The sequence below is a fragment of the Onychomys torridus genome, chromosome 16 (genome assembly GCF_903995425.1).
Source record: "Onychomys torridus chromosome 16, mOncTor1.1, whole genome shotgun sequence".
Taxonomy (NCBI): Eukaryota; Metazoa; Chordata; class Mammalia; order Rodentia; family Cricetidae; genus Onychomys; species Onychomys torridus.
The window spans coordinates 5,980,861-5,999,109 of record NC_050458.1 but is presented as its reverse complement, the minus strand read 5'-3'; the positions used below and the strand labels follow the sequence as shown (position 1 = coordinate 5,999,109).

At 40.5% G+C, this 18,249-nt stretch overlaps 1 protein-coding gene across 3 annotated transcripts in view; it reads left to right on the top strand.

The window, feature by feature from the left end:
• The window catches only part of Azin1 (antizyme inhibitor 1), a 32,568-nt gene that overhangs the window by 10,027 nt on the left and 4,292 nt on the right, over positions 1-18,249 (top strand). For 2 of the 3 annotated variants that reach the window (XM_036208006.1, XM_036208004.1), the window contains exons 3-9: positions 8,324-8,519; positions 9,427-9,600; positions 11,398-11,570; positions 13,126-13,260; positions 15,634-15,715; positions 16,612-16,686; positions 17,374-17,536. In XM_036208006.1, coding sequence (XP_036063899.1) covers positions 8,418-8,519; positions 9,427-9,600; positions 11,398-11,570; positions 13,126-13,260; positions 15,634-15,715; positions 16,612-16,686; positions 17,374-17,536 — 904 coding nt within the window. In that variant the 5' untranslated portion in view covers positions 8,324-8,417. Of the gene's footprint in view, positions 1-2,621; positions 2,766-8,323; positions 8,520-9,426; positions 9,601-11,397; positions 11,571-13,125; positions 13,261-15,633; positions 15,716-16,611; positions 16,687-17,373; positions 17,537-18,249 lie in introns of those variants that run through there. The other variant, XM_036208005.1, reaches the window with a different exon arrangement.

The window sequence follows — 18,249 nt, the reverse complement described above, 5'->3', positions numbered from 1 at the left end:
ATCAGTCAGTATGCCAACAGGAAGCACTAATTGGACTCAGTGGTTTCAAAAATGGGGAAGGAACATGAGAAGGGAGGGTATTTGGGGGAGTGAGTACCTAGGGGGATTTGGGTGGATATGTCAACATAATTGTTTACATATATGAGACTGTCAGAAAATAAATGAAACTAGGTGTTTTGTATTTTTGTGGGATTTTTGTTGTTGTTGTTGTTTTAGCTATCAGGCATGTGGCACACCTTTATTTATCCTGGTACCAACGAGGAGGCAGGGGCAGGTGGATTTCTGAGTTAGAGGCCAGCCTGGTCTATAACAAGATCCGGGACAACCAGGGCTACATAGTGAGACCTCACCTATTAATACACACACACCCACACCATATCTATCAGCTGTTAACATAAGCCATAACAAATCCCTCAGGTTTTCCTGGCTTGTACTGGTTTTAGGTTGTATGTTCAAGTTGGGATTTTTAGGTCAACCTTTTTAGAATACTGCATCGTAAGACTATGGTCATGTAGACTGAAACTAAGTATTAGCTATATGTTGTAAGTTAAATTTTTAATTTACTTCTTGCTGAGCAAGATATAATAATTATTGCAAAGATCTCACCCAGTTTGTAAAGAATTATTAAAAAACAAGAATGGTTTTGGGTTGGTGCAATGAATGTCTCAGTTGGCAAGGATACTTGCCACTGAGAATACAAGACTGATGGCCTGAGGTCAGTCCCTGGAAGCCATACAAGATGGAGGAAACAACCTGACTCCTCAGAGACATCCTCAGACCTCTACGTGCCTGCCATGGCATATGCACACACAATGATGAGTAGAGTTAAAATGTGTATTTTAACTTTTTTGCTTTTCATTTGTTTTTGTTTTTGAGACCAGTGTCTGTATGTAGCCCTGGCTGTCCTATGTAGACAGGCTGGCTTCAAACTCAGACAGCCACCTGCTTCTTCCTGCCTCTCAGTACTGGGAGTAAAGATGTATGCCACTATGTCTGGCTGTCTATATTTTCTTAGCTCATAGTCTAAGCTCAACATAATTATTAACATGTTAAATTTGGTGTGAATAAAAGTAGGTTGATATTTCTTGCTATGTTCAACATGACTGATGAAAGCCATAATAGTCTTGAGAATCTTCTGAATGAATGCTTTTGTCCCATCAAGCCCTGAAGAGCTCTGAATTAGACATACCCATTTTATATATGTATAGTGTCAGTGCACAGTGGGAAAACAAGTAAAAGACTTCAGCTGTTTGCACTCACAATCTTAACAGTTTTCCTGTTGTTTGCCCCAGACTCTTGAACACTTAATCTAGTTTACCACTGCTTGTACCAGACTATAAAGTGGTATATATCCAACAGCAGTTCCACGTGCACAAGTATAGCATGACTGTAAAAATTCTTTATTTTGTCATTAAGGTATTTTAATATTTGAGGCTTGGGGGGTGGCTCAGTAGTTTAGAGCATATATTGTTCTTGCAGAGAACCCAATTAGAGTTTCCAGGACGCACCTGTGACTGGTAGCGCACAACCACCTGTAACTCCAGCTCTGGGGCATCCCAATGCCCTCTAGCCTTCCCAGAGTTCTATGTTCATGCACATAGCTTAAAATGAGTTGGGTGGGGGAGCGGAGGGCGCAGACAACTGGGGTAGTGTTCAGTGGTTACAGCACTAAATGCATTTGCAAGGAATCCGAATTGGATTTCCAGCAACCATATCAGGTGGTCTTTATACCAGTCTGCGTATCTGTCTCCAGGGGGGCCAGTTCTGGTTTCTATAGGCATATACTCATGTGCTGCATATAGATACAAACATGGACACATTATTTTATTGAGATAGAGTTACTATGTAGACCATGCTGTCCTTGACTAGATCTTGCCTCTGCCCTTCAAGTACAAATGTGCACTGCCAGTCCTGGGAAAATATAAATCTTTTAACAAAGATTATTTGAAGTAAGCTGCGTTTATTTCCTTGTTCACTTCTTCCCTATCTTCTGCTCATTCTTGTTCTCTTTTAATATAACGCTTCATTGAAATGGTTTTTGTCTAGGCATAGTGAGTTGACTCATCCCTAGAAAAATTATTTTATTGCGAGTATTAGTTTTCCAGTTTCTGTGTGTTGGGAAACCCTGTTCTGGATATCATGAGTACCCCATGCAGGTGGGTTTTAGTCATTCATCACAAAAGTACTACAACTTTTACCACCCATTGGAGCATCTCTGCCGCCCTGTTCAGTGTGTAGCTTCCTGGAGCCGTTCACCTGCTGGCACCAGTCATCCTTCAAAAGCCTCTTCTAGTGGTTTCTAGTCAGTTACTTCCGAGTTACCTTGTGTGGTCGGTCGGTAACATTTTCTGTTTAGGTTAGAATGCAGAGAGGGCCTTAGATGATACCCTTGTATATTTTTAAAGCTGAGTGCTGAGCCAGCCAATGCTTACATGAAATAAAGTAGAAATGCTTGTAGTTAGGCATCTTTACAGTAACTGTAGTAGTCTACATATCAAAATACATTGTTCTCATTTTTAGTGAATGAATAAAAGTTCTGTTGAAAAGCACTTGCGCTTCCTGATTCAGTGTCTGTGAAACAATACTCTCAACCTTTCAGCTCTCCCTGTTCTACTTCCAGGGAGGTCTTCACTTCAGAAACCCAAGACTCTATTCATCCAGCCTGGTGTCAAGTGGGCTGTTGCTGCCAGAATTGTCTTGTGATTATATGAAAGATGTGTCAGTTTCTTCTGAAGTGCAATCAACTATAGAAGCCTTTGTAGCAGGTGTGTAACAAGGCAAGTGCCCGGCTGCCACCACCATTCCTTTTGAAAGGACATGAGGACTCCACCTCATGTAAGACTCCAGGGAATGAAGTGTGGCCCTTCGGAGCCATTGTTTCTTTTGGCAGCTTCTTCATGGAGAGTGTATTATCAAAACACCAACATACAGGTGTAAATAAGAAATGTTACAGTTTTTTTTTTTTTTTTCTGCCGTGAGTCCAAAAGGAAATGATTTACAAAAGTAGTGTTCTGATTTCAGCAACATTAAATGAGCTTTCTTCAGTCATACATTAATAAAGGTTTTTAGTTGCTAAGAGTAGCTTTCAACATGGTAGTGACTAGAAAATGCTTTTTATTAATTGTTCAGTCCTGTCCAGATGTTCCCCAGTGCTGGGATTACAGCCCTGCACCAGCACACCCAGCAAGTCGGTATTCCTAGTGAAGAGAATGGGAAGGCTTGCAAAACAGCTTCTTGGAGCTGATTAACTTGGACTTTCTGACATGTGGTATGAACTATTCCTACTTCCATCACCACATGAATGAACATTTATGAGAATGGAGTTAAAAAGTTATTTTTGTTAAAATGAAGAAAATTGCTTAGCAACTGGAGTTGCTTGCTGCAGCCAAGCCTCACAACCTGAGTTAAGTTCCCAGAATCCATATGGTAGGAAGAGAACCAACTCCTGCGCAGGTGTACACACACACAAGTAAGCAGATGTTTTTTAAAACTCAAAGTTGAAAGCATTCCTGGGTCTTTATACTGCATTTTAGTGCTCCTTCAGTGAAATATGGTGTAGTGGAGGTAGAAAAGATACAAGAGTTCAGGGTACCAAGACTCTACTTAATCCCTTTTCAATTGTTTAAAACACTGAGCTGCCAAATGACTTTGGGACTCTGTGCTGCTCAGGCTATCCTCCAAGTTACTATGTAGCCAGCAGTTACCAGAAACTCCCTGTCCTGCCTCTCCTTAGTACTGGATGGACTGTTCGCGTGTGCTGTCATGCCTTGTTTGTGGTGGTCCAGGGATTGTATCTGAGCCTCAGGCATGCTAGGCAAGCACTCTACCAGCTGAGCTGAAGGACGTTTTGAGTTTGTTGATTCAAGAGTATCTTAGAAAATTGGTCTCCTGTGGTATATTCTTCAGTTTTTCTGGACCTAGTATGTAACTTAATAGTAATAGTAATTGGTGGCTGAGTTTGTCACTTATTTACTTGTGTGATAGATAAGGCTGCAGAGTCAACCTTCTTTTAAGATTGGAGAAGATAGATTTGCTTTTGTTAGTTTTTTTTGTTGTTGTTGTGACTGGTTTTCATGTAGCCAAGTGTGGTCTTGAACTCATGTAAACTGAGGAAGAGCTTAAGCTTCTGGTCCCCTTGCCTTGGCCTCACCCACCAGTGCTCGGCTTATAGGTGCATCAGCACACCAGCTTTTTGTGCTGGGGAATCAAACCAAAGCTTGATGCTTACTAGGCTGAACTTTATAAACTGAGCTACACTACAAGCTGTGGGAGGTGGACTTCATAATTACACAGAGACTTTGTTGTGTTACCATCTCCTAAGTTTAAGACCTTCCAATATGGCTAGGGATACGGAAGGAACTTTATTTTTATTCACTTTTTGGTTTTGGAGACATGGATTCCCTGTATAGCCTTGGCTGTCCTAGAATTTGCTCTATAGACCTTGAACCAAGCAAGATCTGCCTGCTCCTGCTTCCCAAGTGCTGGGATTAAAGGTGCGAGCATGTGTGTGCGCTCGAGCACACACACACCCACCCCAACACACACCCACACTCTACCCCATACCCCATACCCCACCCCACTAGAACTCTTTTTTGAGCTGAAGATCAAACCCAGGGCCTTGCACTTGCTAGGCAAGCACTCTACCACTGAGCTAAATCCCCAACCCTAGAACTCTTTTATTTAATACGGAGTTAATTGTCCACATGTCCCTGAAATTCTGGTCTGGACTCAGTTTGTGGGAATCTCAGAAATGAAGATAAATACATGAAAGCTTTTTTATAGTATTGATCTTAGTTATTTTATTGTGGTTCTCAGTGTAAGGAAATCAAGTAACATTAGTACCACATTTATATTTGTTTTTGTGGTTTTGGGTGTATAGTAATCAGAATTTTTTTATTTTATTGAGACAGGGTCTTTCTGGGTAGATTAGGCCGCCCTTGAACTCACAGGATCAGGTTGTCTCTGCCTCCTAAGTGCCAGGATTAAGGGTGTGTGCCAACACATCATCTTTTCTAACAATCTTAGGCAGGCAGGCATCCCTCACCTGAAAATGTGTGTGTTTGGGAGAAGCTATTAAATAAAGCTGGCTGTTTGACAATCAAGTGATGTAAACTTAATTGGAAATTCCTTACCCTTACTCTTTCTAATGTTTACCATAACGTTCATCTTTTTGATGGAGTAACTTTCTTTCTATTGCTCGTAGTGCCTGATTGATTATATCCCTAAAATTGATGTCCTAGCTGGAGTTATACTGCTAAAAACAGTGTTCATCCTTAGCCTGAAATGTCCAGTCTCAATGAACAGATTTATTCCGGTTCTAGTATAGCAACGTTTTGAGAATGTCTAGGTAGTGATTTCTCTACACTGCATCTTATACATTTAAACTAAACTTCTTTAATAAAAGAAAAAAATCATCCTTAGTTTTTAGTCTCTATCATAGCAAGAGTTTATTTATTGAACTGAATGTAGTTGTCTTGGAAATGAATGCTAGTGCCTTCCAGGTTTAAACTGGATGTTATTTGTGTTTCATGCAATTTTACTAATACTACAGTTTATTGATATTGTGAGTAGTTGATTTTGATGTAGTCAAAAAAGCAGACACTGCTTAAGAGCCGTTGAGTGGAGTATATGTTCAGGCCATCATCCAAGGTGATATCTAAAACGGGGCGATGGGGTGGGGGTGGGGGAATGGCAGAAGGAACCAAGCACCTGAGAAAGGCTGTCCATGTCTGTGTTTTGTCTTGGGTTTTAATGTCTGTTGTATGAAGGACTAAAACGGATCCCAAATGCTCACCAAATGGTTATATTATGCAAGGCATTTGTAACAAAAGACAAAGGAAATTCTATCTATTGCATGAAAATCTTCACTTCAGCTTCAATCAGAGCCATAGGCACTTCAAGCCCATGAACCTTCCGCTGCCGATCAGTCATAGCTAGGCCAGTCTCTTAGGAGTTGGTGAGGGTTGTTGCATAGGTCATTAGCTGAGTTCTCCATATTCTTAATCCTAAATTGCAGGTAGGCAGATTTCTTTTTTTTTTTTTTTTTTTTTTTTTTGAGCTGAGGATCGAACCCAGGGCCTTACGCTTGCTAGGCAAGTGCTCTACCACTGAGCTCAATCCCCAACCCCAGATTTCTTAAACATTGGCATTAGTTAATTGTGGTTAATGATGCCTTGGACAGTGGTCTTCGTACCACTTCCCTGTTGAATTCTTATCTGGATAGGGTTTTCAGTGCCAGCAGGAAGCAGGTCATCGCCCTTACATTAGCAAAGGGGAGTGGAGAGTCTAGATAGCAGGCACTTAGATTCCATCTGTGGAAAGGTCCTGTGTGTATGGGAGTGCAACTCTAAGAAGGTAGGCAGGCAGGGGAACCGGAGCAGTGGGAAGCAAGGCAGTTTCGGGGAGGCAGCTGGTCTGTGTCCTTTATTAGTGTACCATGTTGATGCTGTCATTTCCTGAGGTAACCCAAGGACAATGAAATTCAGCAAGGAAGTTCAGCTATTATGTCAGGGAATACAGCCCCTGAGAAGTGTTTGTCCTGAACCCAGAGGAAGAGTGAAGGTTTATTTGATTGATTGAGTCAGAAGAGGATTTGTCCTGAAGACCGTTTAAAAATTGGGACCAGCTAGGCTATATAATAAAACAAAGTTCGGGGGCTGGAGAGATGGCTCAGAGGTTAAGAGCACCGACTGCTCTTCTAGAGGTCCTGAGTTCAATTCCCAGTCAACCACATGGTGGCTCACAACCATCTGTAATGAGGTCTGGCGCCCTCTTCTGTACACATAATAAATAAATCTTTTAAAAAATTAAAAAATAAATAAAACAAAGTTCATTTACGGTACCTGGCCTATACCAATTGCCTGTTTTATTTTATGAACTGAAAATAAATAAAATCTTGCTATGTATCTCTGGCTAGCTTGCTCCTACCGGGCCTCAGACTAGCAGGAATGCTCCCTGCCTTGGGTTCCCAAGAGCTGATAGTATAGATGTGTACCACCACACAGACTTAGTTTTGCATTTTGGACAGTTCACACACACACACACACACACACACACACACACACACACACACACCACAGACAGTTGTGTGTGTTGTCTGTTTCATTTAGACCAGGGTCTCCTAGGCTGGCTTCACTCCTTATGTGGTTGAGGAAGAACTGGAACTTAGGATCCTGCTGTTGTCACCTCTTAAGGGGCATGTTACAACTACTGTATGAGAAGTTACCAAGTCACAACCTTGTAAGAGTACCATTTTACCTACCCATGTAAGTGTGTGTGTGTGTGTGTGTGTGTGTGTGTGTGTGTGTGCGTGTGTGCGTGTGTGCGTGCGTGTGCGTGCGTGTGCGTGCGTGTTTTACAAGTTTATGTGAAGCAGAGTCTCATTTTGTACAGTCTGGGAAAGCCTGAAACACGGTAATCTTTTCTTGCCTTGGCCTTCCAAGTGCCCAAGTGCTGGGATTACTAGCACGAGCTACCAAACCAAATTGTCTAGAATTTTATTAGAATACAAGTATCTGTACTTTTTTTGTTTGTTTATTTGAGACAGGGTCAGCTTTGGCTGTATTGGAACTCAGTGTGGCTACAAGTATCTACACTTAGTTTACAGTGTTAAGTCATATGACATGTGTGGGATTGCCTTTTCAGTAAGTTATATTGAACTTATTTTAATTTTTTATCTGCCTTTAATCATGTGGTAATGTGGGAGTGGCCAAGGCTACCCTTGAACTCTTGATCCCTCCTGTTTCCACCTCACAAGTGCTGGGATTGTATGCCTGTATACCTGGCCTTTCTGTGTGTAGACATGTGTGACTATGTAGATCAGATGTCAGCGCTGGGTATCTTGCCCATCTCCTCCCCCACACACACCCCTGTCTCTCTTTCTCTGTTTGAAGCTTTAGAGCCTTTCCTGGAACTCACTCTGTAGACCAGGCTGGCCTCAAACTCCCAGAGATCCACCTGCTTCTGCTTCCCAAGTGCTGAGATTAAAGGCGTGCACTACTGTCACCTGGCTCCATTTTACTCTGAGATAAGCTTTCTTACTAAGCTCACCCGTTAGCTAATAGACTGGCTCCCCAGATTTAGGATTGCTTGCCTCTACTCCCACCTGACATTTCAATGTGGGTACTGGAGATAGGAATGCAGGACCTAGTGCTTACACAGCAGGAGCATTACTAACCAAGCCATCTCCCCAACTTCATTGAATTTACTTGTGAAACAGTGTTAAAAGTCCAGTGTTTCTGGAAGTGTTTAATGACACACTCAATGCATCATGTTTTCCTTATTGAAATAAATGCAGACTTTGATCTAACTTCTATTTTGACAGTTTGTTGCATATTCTAAGGACCCAGACATAGGCTTGGTGGCCCGTCTCTTGTTTTTCTGGTTTATGACTTTCGGCTTTGTGGAATACGGCTGAGATGAAAGGATTTATTGACGATGCAAACTACTCCGTTGGCCTGTTGGATGAAGGAACAAACCTTGGAAATGTTATTGATAACTATGTTTATGAACATACCCTGGTAAGTGTGCAGTCATATTTCCAGACTTAAAAACAGATTGTTGGTTATGTTTCTCAGGCATTGATCTAATAAAATGACTTGGTCCAGTTAACATTTGCAGCTTTATTTTCAAATGCTCTGACCTTGATAGAATTTGATCACTTGTTCTGGTTTACTGTCTACTCTCCGAGGAAACTGCCCCAGAACCCTATTTAGTAATAATTTAAGTCATTTGTCTTCATTTTGTTGTGTGATTGTTTCCATTTATTTATGTGAATAGTGTGGCAAAGTTTTTGTTTCTTTGTGAAAGAGATTTCTTGTGTCCTCAGTTGTTGAGTTCTAACGTTACTCTAGTTAGTTTTCAGTAAAAGTACTGGCTGGGCGGAGGGTGATGCACGCCTTTAATCTCAGCACTCGGGGCAGAGCCAGGCCAATCCTCTGAGTTAGTTCCAGCACAGCCTAGTCTACAGAGTGAGTTCCAGGACAGCCAGGGTTGTTAACATAGAGAAATCCTGTCTTGAAAAACCAAGAGACCAAAAGAAAAAAGGAAAAAAAAAATGCCCTCACAAATATGATCAAATCTCCTACCAAAATTAACTTTTTTCTCTACCTTGTCATCAGGTGCTTGAGGGAAGGGGCCCTGGAGGATGCTAGAGCTCCTGAAAACAAAAGCTGTTGACACCATGTTGTTAGAAAACTCCTAGTTCAGTCCTGATTGATGACTTTAGTTACTTGCTTTTCTTGGGTCAGATAGAAATACTACTTCCATTCTATTCCACATTTATAGTCATGGAGTATTTAGTGAAAATTCCCACCCTTTACTTTTACTGCTTAATTAAGCGCAGTGGGTATACTCTTTCCCAGGCATCTTTTCAGTGTTTTGTTTTTTTTTTTTTTAACCCTTTTTCTTTTTCATTATCATTAACAGACAGGAAAAAATGCTTTCTTTGTGGGGGATCTTGGGAAGATCGTGAAGAAGCACAGTCAGTGGCAGAACGTGGTGGCTCAGATAAAGCCCTTTTACACAGTGAAGTGCAACTCCACCCCAGCTGTGCTTGAGATCCTGGCGGCTCTTGGAACTGGATTTGCTTGTTCCAGCAAAGTAAGTATTTCTTTTCCACTAATAGCAGGATTTAAAATACTAACTCCTCGCTACACTCACTGGTAGAACAAATGCAAAAAGTTTGTGTGGGTTTTTAAATAACTATTTAAATGTAATCCAGCATCTTAGAGTTTCTATTGCTGTGAAGAGATACCAGGACCACAGCAACTCTTAGAAGGAAAACATTTAGTTGTGGTGGCAGCTTATAGCTTCAAAGGTTCTGTCCATTATCATCATGGTGGCACATGACATGACATGACATGGTGCAGGCAGACATGGTGCTGGCTATATCTTGATCAGAAGGCAATAGGAAGCAGAAACCTCAAAGCTTGCCTATACAGCGACGTATTTCCTTCAAGGAGGCCACACCTCCCAATAGTGCCACTCCCTTTTGGGGCCATTTCTCCCCCTCCCCTTCCCCCCAGCTAAGGACCGAACCCAGGGCTCTAGGCAAAGCTCTCTACCACTGAGCTAAATCCCCAACCCCGGCCATTTTCTTTCAAACCACCAAATCCACCATGGACATTAGACAATAGTCATTTTTCAGGTGTATTAATGAAAGGGATGTTACACTGTGATGACTTTGGAGAGACTTTTTTTTTCTTTTTTCTTTTTTTAAGAAACTTCCTTTTTCATCAAATTTTTAAGAAAGATTTTTTTATTTTATATGATTTTTTTTTTAGCCCTGTATGTATGTATGTGTCACATTGCTTGCCTGGTACCCACAGAGGCCAGAGTGGGTGTTAGATCCCCCTAGAACTAGAGCTGTGGAAGGAGTAAGCTTCCATAGTAAATAGTGGATGCTGGGAATCAAACCTAGGTTTCTGCAAGAGTAGCAATGTTCCTTTATAGCTGGCTGTGATGTTTGAGTCCTTTAATCCCAGCATTTTTCAGATAATGCATTTTCAAGGTTAATCTGAGCAGCCTAGTGAGTTTGAGCCAACCTGGGGTGTGTGAAACCCTGTCTCAGCAAAATGTCTTCGTTCTTAGCTTGTCTTCTCTTTTCTCTCTTTGTACTTTTCTTTTGAAACAGGATCTATAGTTCAAGCTTGTGTTAAAATTCCCTATGTAGCTGAAGATTGCTTTGAATTTCTGTTCCTCTTGCTTCTACCTCCCAAGTGCTAGGGACAGGTATGGGCTACCACACCCAATTTGCGGATCAGATCCAGGGTTTCAAACATGTTAATTAAGCAAACACTTTGTAGCAACTGAACTACATCCCCAGTCATGTTCTGACTACAGTAAATGTTCATCAACTATGAGATTGCTCTTGTTAAAAAGCTTTTTGTGGGACTGAAGATGATGGTTAATTACTATTTTGCAGAAGAGACCTAAATTTGATTCCTAATACCTGCACCCAACAGCCCACAACTACCTTTTTCCAGGGGATCTAGTGTATATGTCTTCTGTGGACACTTCCACACTTTAAATAATTTGCATGTGGGAGTTTGCAAGTCCCTTGGTGCACCTGTGGAGCCAGGACCACTCATGGGGGATAGGTTCTTTTGTTCTACCATGTGGGTTCAGGGGATTGAACTTGGGTAATCAAACTTGGTGACATGTGCTGAGCTATCTCACTGATCCTGTTTGTTTTTTTAAAACACAGGGTAGGGAAGCATTACCAAAATGAGAATTCTGTGATATTATTTGATTTAACCAAAAAAAAAACTAATGCATGGAATTGTCTAGAATGTATGTGGTTCTGGTTTTAGTCCTCAGCATTGGCAGGGAACAGGATAAGGTACTCAAAAGCAATTAAAAATTTGCTGTTAAATGATAGTGTTAAATCTTTTACAGAATGAAATGGCTCTAGTCCAAGAATTGGGTGTATCTCCAGAAAACATCATTTACACAAGTCCTTGTAAGCAAGTGTCTCAGATAAAGTATGCAGCGAAAGTTGGAATAAATATCATGACATGTGACAATGAAATTGAATTAAAGAAAATTGCAAGGAATCACCCAAATGCCAAGTAAGTATTTACCCAACTTGAAGATACTGTTGCTAATTAGTATTAGACTTTGTCTCCTGGAGAAGTGGGGGGAGCTTTAATGGCAGAGCCAGTGGTGTATATTGTAGAGTAACCTTATTTAGAATTTATGAAAAATGCTAGCAGCATTTTCTTTACTGCCTACTTTTGATCCTTTTTATGGACGAGATACAATGAAGCACTCTGGGATATGACTTAATTAGCTCATGGAAGAAAATTTGGTATGATCATCAAATTAAGGCCATAGCATGTGTGCTCCTAAAAGCTTATATTCTCAATCTGCGAGTCTCAGCCCCTTCAGAGGGTGTCAGATAGCCCTTTCACAGACGTCACCTAAGACTATTGGAAGACACAGATATTTGTATTAGGATTCATAACAGTAGTAAAGCAATGAAATTAATTTTATAGTTGGGGATCACTATAACATGAGGAAGGCTGAGAACCACTGGTCTAACTTGGTGGCTTTGGTGGTGTTCAGGCATTTATTACCCTGAAAATTTTTGGATAAAGGCCTTTGGAGAAAAGTTATAGAGAACAATTGTTTTTCTGAAAAAAAAAAGATATGCCCTGTGATCTCCAGAAGACAAGCTTTGGCTTAGTGGGCATTATTTGATAATTGAGTCTAACTATAAGGAAAAGGATTTGCTTTCATCAAGTCTTGCTTTCTGATCAGGAGTCATTTATAAAAACTCCTTGGAAAGAGGTTTTTTGGGGTTTTGGGGGGGTTCTTTTTGGTGGGGGGTTCGAGAGAGGGTTTCTCTGTAGCCTCGGAGTCCGTCCTGGACTAGCTCTGTAGCCCAGGCTGGCCTCCAACACACAGAGATCCACCTGCCTCTGCCTCCCGAGTGCTGAGATTACAGGCGTGTGCCACCACCGCCTGGCAGGAAAGAGTTTTAAACAGCATTTATGCATTTGTAGCTTTTTAGCAGCTGATCATTACTTAACTCCTGATACTGTTTAGTCAGTATAAATCATCTTATCTTAGTTGTTAGTAGTTTAAAAAGAAATAACTAGATATGAGTCAGGGATGGTGTTGATATGCAGACAATGACCAAAACGTTTAGTTTTTCCCATTAGAAACTTAGGATTTGAGAGATTTGTTAAAGATTAGTTAGCTAGAACAATCTAGGAACTTCGCTAATTTAAAAAAAAAAAAAACCACTATTTTTATTGAAAGATATCGATGGCATTGCTGTTCAATTTAGTCTTTTTGGTAGATTCATGGACTGATGGACTTCATTTGGAAGTAATGTCATCTTTTATTACAGAGCCCAACTGACAATCTTGCTGCTACAACAGAGTTTTAACTTTGCTGCATTTTCCAAAATCCCATCCGTGCAAGCGTCATGCCTTAGGCCCTAATTGCTAGTTTTTTCTCTATACAGGATTGTTTTTCATTAGGTTCACTTGATTCATCCATCGCTGGATTTGGGAACACTGGCAACATAATCAACATACTTCCTACAATCTTCAGGCTTCACATGTGCTGATGATGATGTAAACCAACTCTGCCCCAATCATCTTCCCCTTCTCTTAGGGTCTTACTACATATTGCAACAGAGGATAATATTGGAGGTGAAGATGGTAACATGAAGTTTGGAACTACACTGAAGAACTGTAGGCATCTTTTGGAATGTGCCAAGGAACTTGATGTCCAAATAATTGGGGTCAAGTGAGTATTTATAATGTTTTTAGTACAGAAAAGAGTTGTTTTTTTGCTTTTTCAGACAGGGTCTTTCTATGTAGTCTTGGAGCTAGCTAGCTAATGCAGCTGTGTAGACTGGGCTGTCCTCAAACTTGGATAGCTCTGCTTGCCTCTGCCCATGAGTGCTGGGATTAAAGGTGTGCACCACACTGCCTGGCTAAATATGTCTTTTCTATACTGTTTAATGAGGTTATCTATCTCCTTCCTCCTAGTAAAGTGACACACTAGCACAGGATGATGAAATCTGGTGGTTTGGGTTTTGCTATGTGAGGCATTGGACTCAAGCCTTTGCTTTATTATCCCATGTCTACACCATCTCTTATGATTTTCTCTCTCTCTCTCTCTCTCTCTCTCTCTCTCTCTCTCTCTCCCTCTCCTCTCTCTTTTTGAGCTGAGGATTGAACCCAGGGCCTTGCACTTGCTAGGCAAGCGCTCTACCACTGAGCTAAATCCCCAACTCATGATTTTCTTTCAGTGTTTTGAGGCAGTCTTACTATGTAGCTCTGTTTGGACTGAACCTGAGATTCTGCTTTAATTTCCCAAATGCTGGAACTATTTATGAATGTATCACCAGCTAAATTATCTTTTAATTTAAATGGGAGGAATTTGCTCCCAATTCTATTGCTTGTTAAAGTGACATTCAACCTATAAGTTATAGATTTCATTTTGTTTCTATTTCTAATGATTTTTTTTTTCCCTCTCAATCCTTCATTGGCACTTCAATAGTAAGTCAAACTTTGAAGCCAGGAATGGTGGTGCCTACAGTCCCAGCATTTACAAAAGACCATGTCTCTAAAAACCAAAAATAGGGGCTTTTTGTTGTTTGTTTAATATGAGGAGACCAAGATTCAAGGAGGTATTTTATTTAGGACAGTCTCACTCTCTATCCCAGCTGGTCTAAAACTAAGTCAGGTGATTCAGTATCAAATGAAGGAGTTTAATGTCATTTGATTGATGGTGCTTGTTACTTGCCATAAACATAAAGCAAGCTATGCTTTGATCCATGGCTCCAAATAACTACACAGAGACTTATTAATTGCATAGGTGATCACTTCGGCTTGTTAGTACCTAGCTCTTATATCTTAAATTATCCCTTATTTCTTATCTATCTCTGCCTCTCCTGGTGATCTGCCCCTTCTTCATCCCAGTGTTCTCTCAATCTGGCTCTTCCACCTAACCCCTTCCAGTTAGTTCTTTATTAAGCCAATGAGAGCAACACATCTTTACAGTGTACTGTAAGACTAATTGCTAAGTGTTGTTATTAATAAAAACTCAGCCGGATAATTGGGGTGAAAAACTGGGAGGAATAGGACAAGCCACAGACCACCTCACCTCACCGACACCTCAGTTTCAGAGACCTACTTCCTGTCTACCCACGCCTATATATCCTTTCAGTTCTGCCATCTCCTCTCTCCGCCCAGCTCTGTCACTGTCTGTCTGTACAGGCCTCCAGACCTTTATGGTTAGTGCTGGGATTAAAGGTATGTACCACCACACCTAGGTCTGTTCTGGGTGTGGCCTTGAACTCAGAGATCCACATGGATCTCTGCCTCCCAAGTGATAGGATTAATGGCGTGTGCTACCATTGCCTGACCTCTGTTTATTATGATGGCTGGCTTTTTCCTCTGATCCACAGATTAAACTTTATTAGGGTGTACAATATATTGAACACAACATATCACCAAAGTATACAACAGGATTATTTCATGGCAAAGTGTGATTGTTCTGTGTTAGCTTTCTGTTGCTATGATAAGCAGTTGGGGAGGAAAGGGGTTTATTTGCCTTACTGGTCAATCAGGGAAAGTCAAGCTAGGAATTTAAGGCGGGAGCCTGGATACAGGAACTGAAGCAGAGAGACCACAGAGGAATGCTTCCTGGCTCACTCTGCGTGGCTTGCTCAGACTGCCTTCTTATACTATCCATATAATGACATTATTCATAGTGGGCTTAGAATGTGCCCCTGTGCCCCACAGACAATGCACATATGCTAATCTGATGGAGGCGATTCCTCACTTGAGTTTCCCCTTACCTAGGTAACTAGTTGGTGTCAAGTTAAAGCAAACAAACAAGCAGAAACAAAACTAGCCAGCACAGTCACTGATTCAGCCTGACTTACTCAAAAATACTTTTGCTTATAGACTTAACAGTATTGTCAAAGAATTGCATCATTATATTGGGTAGATTCTAGCCTTGTATCAAATATTTGATAGTTTAGTTAAAATTATTTGATAGTTAAAAAATACACTCTAGTGTCATTATACTGAGTGATAATTGAAAGGAATTACAGAAAGTGCTACAGAGCCACGCAGCTTTAAATTATTACTGCTTTATTTCTTTCAGATTTCATGTTTCAAGTGCTTGCAAAGAATATCAAGTATATGTGCATGCTCTATCTGATGCTCGGTGTGTGTTTGACATGGCTGTAAGTTCTTCATTCTTTTACTTTAAACTAGGGTGTTATTTCAGAATCATTTTCAACTAGTATGAATTAGTTACTGTTTAAAGTTAGTAATACCAATTTTAAAAATTTTTAGGCTTTATGAATGTGTTTTGCTTATGTATATGTATATATATGCACCATGCTCATGCATAGTGTCCATGGAGATCAGAATGTGATTGTTGTAGCCCCTAGAACTAATGTTAAGGATGCTTTAAGCTGGGAACTGAACCTGGGTCCTCCCTAAGAATAGCACATGCTCTTTCTTAACCATTGAGCCATTTCTCCAGTCCTGCATACTTTATCATTATTATTGTTGTTATTATTATTATTATTGTGGTGGTGGTGATTGAGACAGGGTTTCTCTGTGTAATCCTGGCTGTCCTGTGAACCAGTTTTGCTCTGTAGACCAGGGTGGCCTCTCATCTGCCTTCCTGTGTTGTGTGCCTCTGGGATTAAATGGTACCACCACAGTTGGCTTCCTGATATTACTACTAGAAAGCTTGAGGGTGACACACAATAATGTTTTATTTTAAGTGGACAAGAGATTGAAGTAGCAATTTAATGAATGTCTTCATTCAACAAGCAAGGGTGAGGAGGCAAAACGTGTGTAACATTTAATCTGTTCCTGTTAGTAAGAACCAAAGAAGCTGAGTTTGATAGCAGAAATCTGCTAGTAACTTGAGTACTCAGGAGGCCGAGGCAAGTTAGGGTTAGCTTGTCTGTCTGACAAACAAAACAAAGCAATAAAAAAGTTAAGAAAACAGAACTAATTGGTATCACTAAAGGCTTCCTACTTAGGAAGAAGGGATTTTTGTTTATTAATTTATATTTGTATGCATTGCAGTTTTGCAGCATGAGGTTTTGGTTTTTTCCTCTAGGGAGAATTTGGTTTTACCATGAACATGTTAGACATTGGTGGGGGCTTCACAGGAACTGAAATTCAGTTGGAAGAGGTAAGTTTTTCAGGGGTCGCCAAATTGGGATAATCTTCTTTCTTTGCTACATAATTGGTAGGTGCATAGACCAGAGCTTTTATGCTAACACAAACTAAAGCCTGTTATAACACTTGTCTTATAATTTATAAGAAAATAAACAGGAAATTAGACCTAACTTAAATTACTTTAAGATTTCAAATAATATGAACCTTATCAGATCACAGAGTAGGCACTCCCTTTACTTATTGATTTATTGATGTGCTAAGCATCAAATTCAGTCTCACACAGCTACACACGTGTTCTACCACTGAGCTGCCCCATAGCCCACAAGAATTATTTGAGTTGTGTTTTATGCATTAGATGTCACGTGAGTTCCCAGTTTCACGGCCGTAATAGCAAGATGCACACCACTCCTGCCTTCGCTCTATGATGTCGAGAAGCAGCTATGGATTGGAATTTTACTCCTCTACCACCAATCAGACACAGTATTAGAATTACTGTGACTTTTTTATTGATTGCTATTGTGATTATTAGCAAAAAAGCTGATGTAAAAGCTTGCCTAATTGAAGACCCCTGCTAAGTAGCTGGGTTTGTTCTGTAATTGGAATTGCTTGGTTTTCTTTGGTAACTTTATTTAATAGCTATTCAGCCTAGACTTCCGTGAAACCAGTATTGAAACTTCAATCTGTAATTTAAAACCCACAGGTTAATCATGTTATCAGTCCTCTGTTGGATATTTACTTCCCTGAAGGATCTGGCATTCAGATAATTTCAGAACCTGGAAGCTACTATGTATCTTCTGCGTTTACACTTGCAGTTAATATTATTGCTAAGAAAGTTGTTGAAAATAATAAATTTTCCTCTGGAGGTAAGTTACAGAGTTTATATCTCATGTTTCAGATACAACTGTGACTGTGATCCCTACCCTAAGCCAGTGTTCTGTTGTGGTTTCTGTTGCAGTCTTCTTGTCTCGGATGGGGAATCTGAGAGTTCTTAAACCTGCCCTCACGTCAAACCAACAGAACTGCCCTGAGTCATTGTAGAAATACAGTTTACATTCATAAGACCTGTTTATTTTGTTTTTTCCACTAGAGATAAACTGACTTCCTAACTACTATTCTTTACTGTTTTTCCTTTTGTCTTTGTTAGATTTCAGGGTTTTATTTGTTTGGTTTTTCGAGATAGGGTTTCTTTGTGTAGCTTTTGGAGCCTATCCTGGAACTACTACAAAGTGAGTAGACCACCAGGCTGGCCTCGAACTTAGAGATTCGCTTGCCTCTGCCTCCCAAGTGCTGGGATTAAAGGCGTGCAACACCACTGCCTGGCTCCTATGTATTTTTTTACTGACATTTTTGAAGAGTAGATTTGTTTGGCTTGGTTGGGTTCATTCCAGGGTTTGGGAGTATTCTCTGTGTATAACATTAATAAGCACATGGTAATGGTCTGTTCTAATATTGGTGGTGTCAGGTTTGGACTTGGTGGATGAGTACTTGACTAGTTTTGTTTGGTTAAGATTTTTACCCGTCTCTCTGTGATAGTGTGTGTGTGTGTGTGTGTGTGTGTGTGTGTGTGTGGTTTGTA